Consider the following 7,440-nt stretch of genomic DNA (forward strand, 5'->3'; position numbering starts at 1 on the left):
AGCTTACACCCTTCCCTGGACCCTGGATCCGAGCTATAGTTCTTTTAGATATTCCTTTCCCTCCTTCAAATATATAAAACCGCTTTGTACTTTGCATGATCGTAGTATTCAGCAAAAATCTGAAGAAAAAAACTTGATTTTTGAAACATGCAAACCAGAAATATCCAGAACTGACCGGGGTTTTTACAACTTTTCACTGAACGTGTGTGTTTACTATCTATTGCTGTATAAAATTCTTTTTGACCGGGGTTTTTCTAAAAATGAAAAGACCGGGGTTTCTATTGACTGTTTCAACTGAACCCGTGTGTAATATTTACGAAAGTGGTAATAAAAAAAAATATTTTTTAGCTAAATAAAAATTATGGAATGGGTTTTTTAAAAACTTTAGAAAATAATTTCTAAAAAAATGACTCTACAAAAATGTTATAATAAGTGACACCCCTTTGTACTCGAGAATATTTTGCACTAAGACCGGGGTTTTTCTCTCTATTCTGGAAGTGTGTAGGTCAGGAAAATGCAGTCAAATACTATTCAGTTCGCAATAATCTTCACAGCGAGTAGCACACAACAAGCAAAGAAATATAACTTTATAGTTAATCATGCCGTTAGGAAATTTTGACCTTGTCGCCAAGATAAAAGAAGAACTTCACTTTTTAGAAAATAGGTAAGTAATATATATATAAATGTTTATTACAATTAAAATAAATCAATCTTTAGACAAATGAACATTTTATTTAAAGTAATTATTAATTTTTTATTATTTTCAGGTTTTCTACTAAGCAAGATGATGGTATCAGTAGTCAAGTAATCGTCGCAGATGAGCTGAGGAGTAGGTTTCCATGTTCAAAGTGTGACAAAGAATTCCCCACCTCCTCTCGTTTAGTGAAACACATGAAATCTCATAGTGGAGAGAAACCGTTCTCCTGTCCAGTTTGCAGAAAGGGATTCTCAGCTAGAGAAAACCTTCTCGTTCATCAAAGAATCCACACGGAGGATCGTCCCTACCAGTGTACAATCTGTGAACGATCATTCGAGCATTCTGGGAAACTTCACAGACACATGAGAACCCACACCGGGGAGCGCCCTCACAAATGTGCTAAGTGCAACAAAACCTTTATCCAGAGCGGTCAGCTCGTTATCCACCTGAGAACACACACCGGAGAGAAACCATACGTCTGCCACAGTTGTAAGAAAGGGTTCACCTGCTCCAAGCAGCTCAAGGTACACTCCAGAACACACACCGGAGAGAAACCATACCGTTGCGACTTTTGTGGAAAAAGTTTTGGTTACAATCATGTTTTGAAACTGCACCAGGTTCAACACTACGGGTGCAGGGTGTATAAATGCACTATCTGTAGCTTAACCTTTAACAACAAGAAGGAGATGGAGATGCACATCATCACCCATGATGACCAGGATCTAATCCGACCCAGTAGCACAGGATCAAGAACTAGTTATGTTTCCTCAGAGAAGGAGAATTCTCCGATCCTGCAGAGATCCTTGAATCCGCTTAAATTCCTTCCGTTTAACCAACTTCTCTCTTCTCCTTCTGTTTCCCCTGAACCTTCTCTACCCTGCCTTCTTCCTTCCATTAATACAATATGTATGGATCTACCAATGATGAAACCATCTCCTTCCCAACCTTCTAGAGCATCTATTATTAGAGCAAACCCTCTCTACCCTGTCACAATGGATGTCCTGAAGCCTATTCTTGAAGAAGATTACCAGAGGTTTGGGAAACTCCCGGTTCTTAGATCTCCTTCTTTCAGTGCATTATTGAACCCTGGAGTAGAAATCAGTGAAACCATGGACACGGAGACACCTCTCAACCTAACCGTCACAGCTACGATCACATCTCCGCCACCCACTCCAACCCCAACCATTTCCCCCCCTCCCCCATCATTCGCCAGTATGGAAGAGAGCAGTCTTCCGCCCAGGAAGCGTCGATTAGTTTCTCCAGGTCTAGATACAGCTCGTGGTTCAGTTATACAGTTCGCCATTCGAAGCTAAACTAGTTCTTTTATTTGTATCTTGTATTAAACCGAAAATTACCTCATTTTAATTATTATTTATTGTTAGTGTAATAAATTTAAAACTGTAACTTTGTTATCTTTGCCAGTTGTGCAATTTATCGTCTGTGTTTGCAATTTTGCAAACTTGTCCTGACTGTGGTTAGTGCAATTTCAAGAGTTAAAAAAAACACTTCTTCTAAGCTTCAGGAAGTTCAGGAAATAAAATCATCAAAATTTTGAGAAATTAGAAAACAGAATTAAGAAGCAAGATTATTTTAAATGTTGATCAAGATACTGAGCATGAAAATCAGTGAAGATAATGGGAATGAATAATAATCTAAAAAGAATGGGACTAAAATATAGAAAAGTTAGTAAGAATGGGACTAAAATATAGAAAAGTTAGTAAGAATGGGACTAAAATATAGATAAGTTAGTAAGAATGGGACTAAAATATAGAAAAGTTAGTAAGAATGGGACTAAAATATAGATAAGTTAGTAAGAATGGGACTAAAATATAGAAAAGTTAGTAAGAATGGGACTAAAATATAGAAAAGTTAGTAAGAATGGGACTAAAATATAGAAAAGTTAGTAAGAATGGGACTAAAATATAGATAAGTTAGTAAGAACGATCATGGAATGAAACCTATTACGTTGGTGAGAATGGTAATCAGTAAAAATATTGGGAATACATTTCACTTCAGTTAGAATGTGATGAGAATGAAGATCAGTTTAGAAAGTGGGATTGAAAAATGTTAACCCTAAACAGGCTCAAGTTTTTTATATCTTAGCACTCTCAGTTTTGACACTAGATCACCGTGAAACTTTGTGACTTTTAATGAATAGAAATTTTAAGTATTTTTTTAATTCATAGGGGTACAGGGCGATAAAAAGTCCGGTCTGTTTAAAAAAAATTAAAATAGTCCATAGTTAGGGTTTCCAATCGGAATTCCGTTGCGCGGAATTGCACGCAATATGTTTGCTTCCGCTACTGTCATTTCATTGCTAGGAATTGCACTATAATTGCCAACAAGGAAGCATTTAAATATTCGCGGAATTTCATGGAATTGCGCAGAGTTGCATTGCAAAGGTTTTTCCATAAAAAAAATCGATAATTTTGAACTGTGACTTTCAAAGTTTTGCAGCAGATACAAAAATGGAAATGGATAGAAGTTATATCTGTAGATTTTAAAATAATCTAGGGTCATTTAAATGTAATTTTTCAATATTTTTAAAATTTTTAAGTTTCTTGTGCAGGTTAAGCTACTAATTATCAATTTAATATGATACATTTTTTGGTTAAAATTGTAAGATTCATTTAACCAAAATTATATATTTTGCTACAATGAGAACCAGAAAACTATAGTATAGGGAGACATCATTACATATTACTATTAGATGTCGTTACAAAGAAAAACAATTAATTAGTAACTTATCCAATCACTTATTCAGTAAAGCAGAACCAGAGTTTAAAAGTCGAGTCTTCCTATGCCAGAGTTTTCTGGTTATCATGCTGTATATGAATATTATAAAATAAAAAATTAAAGGGACAGTAAAGGAAAAATTTAAGGGGGTATAGGCTGAAAGCTAATCACTTTAGCTCTTGATCTCGACCCATGAAAGTTTTATCTGATGTTCCTGTCTCAAGAAATTGATATAAAACTGTGTCAAATCTATACGAAAATTAATATATATATACAATTTTGTATAAAAGTAGTAGGTTTAAACAGATCATATTCGCAAATAAGCAACCAATCTGAAAACGATAATATCCCAGAGAAAGCTAATTGTAATTTAGGTTTACTTTTATATTTGTTGTTTCTATTTTCAATAGATTTCATTCATAATATTATTTTTACGTCCGTATTACTTGACCAGAAATTCCACCAATGGCAGTGCAGTAAAGTGGTCACGTGATACAGGCGGAGACAGTTGACCAGTATACTGCTCTGCCATTGGTGATAGTTCTGGTCACGTGATTTAAGTTTCAGATTTTCAAAATTTTGCATAAATGAATTTTCGTATAATTTTAACACAGTTTTATATCAGTTTCTCGAGACAGGAACATCAGATATGACTTTCATGGGTCGCGATCAAGAGCTAACGTGATTAGCTTTCAGCCTATACCCCCTTTCATTTTTCCTTTACTGTCCCTTTAAGTTTGAATTCAATTTTCTGAGCATGTGAGATTGAAATGTTAGTGAAGTTCAGTTTATTGTATGCCACCAAAGTTTAAATTGATTTTTTATCTCAATGTTGTTGATAGAAAATGCACAATAATTTAAGTTTCATTTATTGGGTTTAAGTTTAATATTCTCAAAACGTTGAAAGCAAGCAAGTTGGACGGAATTTTGCACAATTGTTACGGAATTGCGTGCAAGGCTCTCAATTGCGCTCAAGTAAAATCCCCTTGAATTGCGTTGGAAACCCTACCCATAACTTTTTTGTGACTAAAGCTATAGATCTTAAAACTATGTTTATGAAAAGCCCTTGAAAAAGAAATGTAGAAACATGTGTAACAATTTGATTTTTGTTGAAAACAAAATAAATACTTTTTACATTTGTGGGATCCAATTTTTAAATATCTTTTACAGAACATATCATTTAGATTAAACATTCGGGGCTCGGGCGTTGGACGATCGCTAAATTCCACGTGCAAGGTTCTGGGCATTTAAGACTTGTCTATATACATATATGCATATAAGTTTACTTTATGAATTAACAAACTTCAGTTACACAATATTTTAATTGTATAAGAGTTTATTATTATCAAGTGTAACATAATGCCATGTTTGTAATAAAGGTAATATTTTCCTATGTTTGTGTGTACTCCATGTTTACTTTGCATTGTACAGTAAGTAATATAATAATACAACATGGCCATCGTTAAAGTACAATGTACGCAGCCAACAATATTACATTTTTGTCCATACACATGTTCATGTACATAGCCTTTCATTCATACTCATGTTCATGTACAGTGTACATTACCTACATTCATAAACTATAGTTCACGTACATGAACTACAATAGTACATATTAATGCATTCACATTTTCATGTATGAATATAACCTATGTGGTGCACATGTACATTACAATATTACAATTTTGAAAAATTGAGTCAGGGATTTTTTTCTAAAGGTTTATTTTGGTTGGTTGGTAATATTTGTGTATACGGTTATGTTCTGTTCAGTTGTTGCAATGCATAATGTACACTTTACAGTACACGTTGTGCAGCTTACATTGCACGATGTGCTGTTTACAATTACATTGGAATATGTACACCACAGACTAGATATATATAGACTACTAATCAATTTTTACGGGCTGGGCTAATTCATGGCATATAGTTTTACCGGCACAACATGCTATATCCTTACGAAAGATGTTGACTGCCATCTAACCGCCACCTGTTGCATATAATACCCATTCAGGGGTTAAGTCTTACAATTTACATAGAAATACTCCAAAGGATCCTTACATAACCCTGAATATAGATGTCTACTAATTAGATGCACCCCAGTTGTACACAATGAAACCTGTTGTAGAAAATATCGCATATTCTATCCTTTAATGGATCTCTGTATTCTCTTAATGGTCGTGTACTCCAGTTGTACACAATGAAACCTGTTGTAGAAAATATCGCATATTCTAGTCTTTAATAGATCTCTGTATTCTCTTAATGGTCGTGTACTCCAGTTGTACACAATGAAACCTGTTGTAGAAAATATCGCATATTCTATCCTTTAATAGATCTCTGTATTCTCTTATCTCTGATGTACAATACATAGTGTTGTATTATATGAAGGGTGGGGGGATTTTACATTGCAGGGGAATGAAGCAAGGGGAATTTTAATGTAAGTTTATACCTAGCTGTGGGATGTAGGGTGGATGGGGAGGGGGGGGGGGCTGAAATTGATCAAACCTAGTATAAACCATGGTGTATAAACTATCTATCAGTACAACAGAGCAGTGAGTACTTCAATATCGAGATATCCAGAGAATAATCGTAAAAAATATCACATAATGTCTAACAGGTGATAAAAGCAATTTATTATGTTTTCATCACCATCTTATAGTTTTTTTGAAAGATGATTTTCAAAATCTTTTTTTTAGCAACACATTGAATTTTAAACGGGCTAAGAAATAAAAATTCAAAAGTCCGATTGTTTTCAGAAAGATTTGATAGTACAAATATTTGTAATCTATATAGACGTATATTTGTTTTGCAAATATTCCCTATTTCCAAATAGAAACTTTTAAATTATAGCCTTGCAAATTTTGTTTATTAATAATAAATTTCTGTGAATTAAACATTAAATTTATGACAACTTCTATCTAAAACATGTTATTAAATAATTCTAGTGCAATTTTATAAACTTTTAATCAAATAATTTTTTTTACAAAAATTACGATTTCTACAAATTAATATCATTTTTTGAGACGAATGGTGAAATATTATAGAAAAATACTAAACCTTACAAAATAAATATAGTTATATAAGTCAAAGTCAGAATTTTGCATAGCCTTGCACAACCCTGGCACAGTGCAAACAGAGTTTGCAGTTGAAGCTTTTTACAGACGCTGGCTCTCTGAACGCAAAACAGGATTATATAACTATACATGCTAAATGCAAAAACTCAGATTGCAGTATCTGTGTAAAGTAGGGACTCGAACGAAAATGGCGTTGAACTAAATTCGCGATGTATTTTCGACGACAGTTTTTTCCATTTGGCCAAAATATATTGTAAATATTGTCTACGATTTTGAACTAAATTCCAAACCTCTTAATATTTTACCAAAGATTAGGTCCGAATTTCGCGAAAATGATTTTTCAAAAATTTTCAAGAAAAAATTCAAATTTCGTTCCGATTTTAAATTTGGAAGCCCCAGTGTAAAGGTTTCATTTTATACGAACATTAAAAAGTTCCATACAACAATTTGGCTTTTATGCTTCCATAGAATATTTAAGATTTGTAAAGCATCCAAAATTGAGACAATATATCTCTGTCTTTGGGCTCATACATTTTGTACGTCCTTTCCTAAGTACAAACCTACTATTCGTACTGTGTACCTACTATTTGTACTGTATTTGCAAGATTTTGCATCACATTTGCTGGACCAAGTCATTTGGGGGAAAATGTTGTTCCTTCTTCCCAGCCCTCCCTCCCACCTTCCTCGATAACGATTGTTGGAGGGGACTCAGATAATTATTTGCAGGAGTCAGTGAGTCTTCAATTTCAAACCCATTTCTGAAGTGCTATTTTTTACCTTGAGTTGGCACAAACGTTCTGAATTTTATAAATTACTTAAAAGAAGTCTTTAAAGGGCTTTTTAAAGATTTTGAAATAAAGAAACAAGTTTACAGCTGCAGGGAACATTGAATTTAAGAAAGAAGGAAAAGGTTCCGGACAGTCATCTCTAAAACAT

At 33.7% G+C, this 7,440-nt stretch overlaps 1 protein-coding gene across 1 annotated transcript; it reads left to right on the forward strand.

The window, feature by feature from the left end:
- The first annotated feature begins 520 nt into the window (after nt 1–520).
- LOC111712709 (Krueppel homolog 1) lies at nt 521–2,101 on the forward strand. Its single transcript, XM_023487403.1, has 2 exons — nt 521–664; nt 768–2,101. Exons 1-2 carry the CDS (start codon nt 600–602, stop codon nt 2,008–2,010), a joined length of 1,308 nt encoding a protein of 435 aa, XP_023343171.1. The 5' UTR covers nt 521–599; the 3' UTR covers nt 2,011–2,101.
- Nucleotides 2,102–7,440: the final 5,339 nt, after the last annotated feature.

Source organism: Eurytemora carolleeae, unplaced genomic scaffold (assembly GCF_000591075.1).
Source record: "Eurytemora carolleeae unplaced genomic scaffold, Eaff_2.0 scaffold1309, whole genome shotgun sequence".
In the NCBI taxonomy this organism is placed as follows: domain Eukaryota; kingdom Metazoa; phylum Arthropoda; class Copepoda; order Calanoida; family Temoridae; genus Eurytemora; species Eurytemora carolleeae.

Coding starts and splice junctions, on each gene's coding strand:
- LOC111712709 (XM_023487403.1), top strand. CDS start 600: ATGCCGTTAGGAAATTTTGACCTTGTCGCCAAGATAAAAGAAGAACTT. Junction 665..767: donor CTTCACTTTTTAGAAAATAG/GTAAGTAATATA, acceptor TATTATTTTCAG/GTTTTCTACTAAGCAAGATG.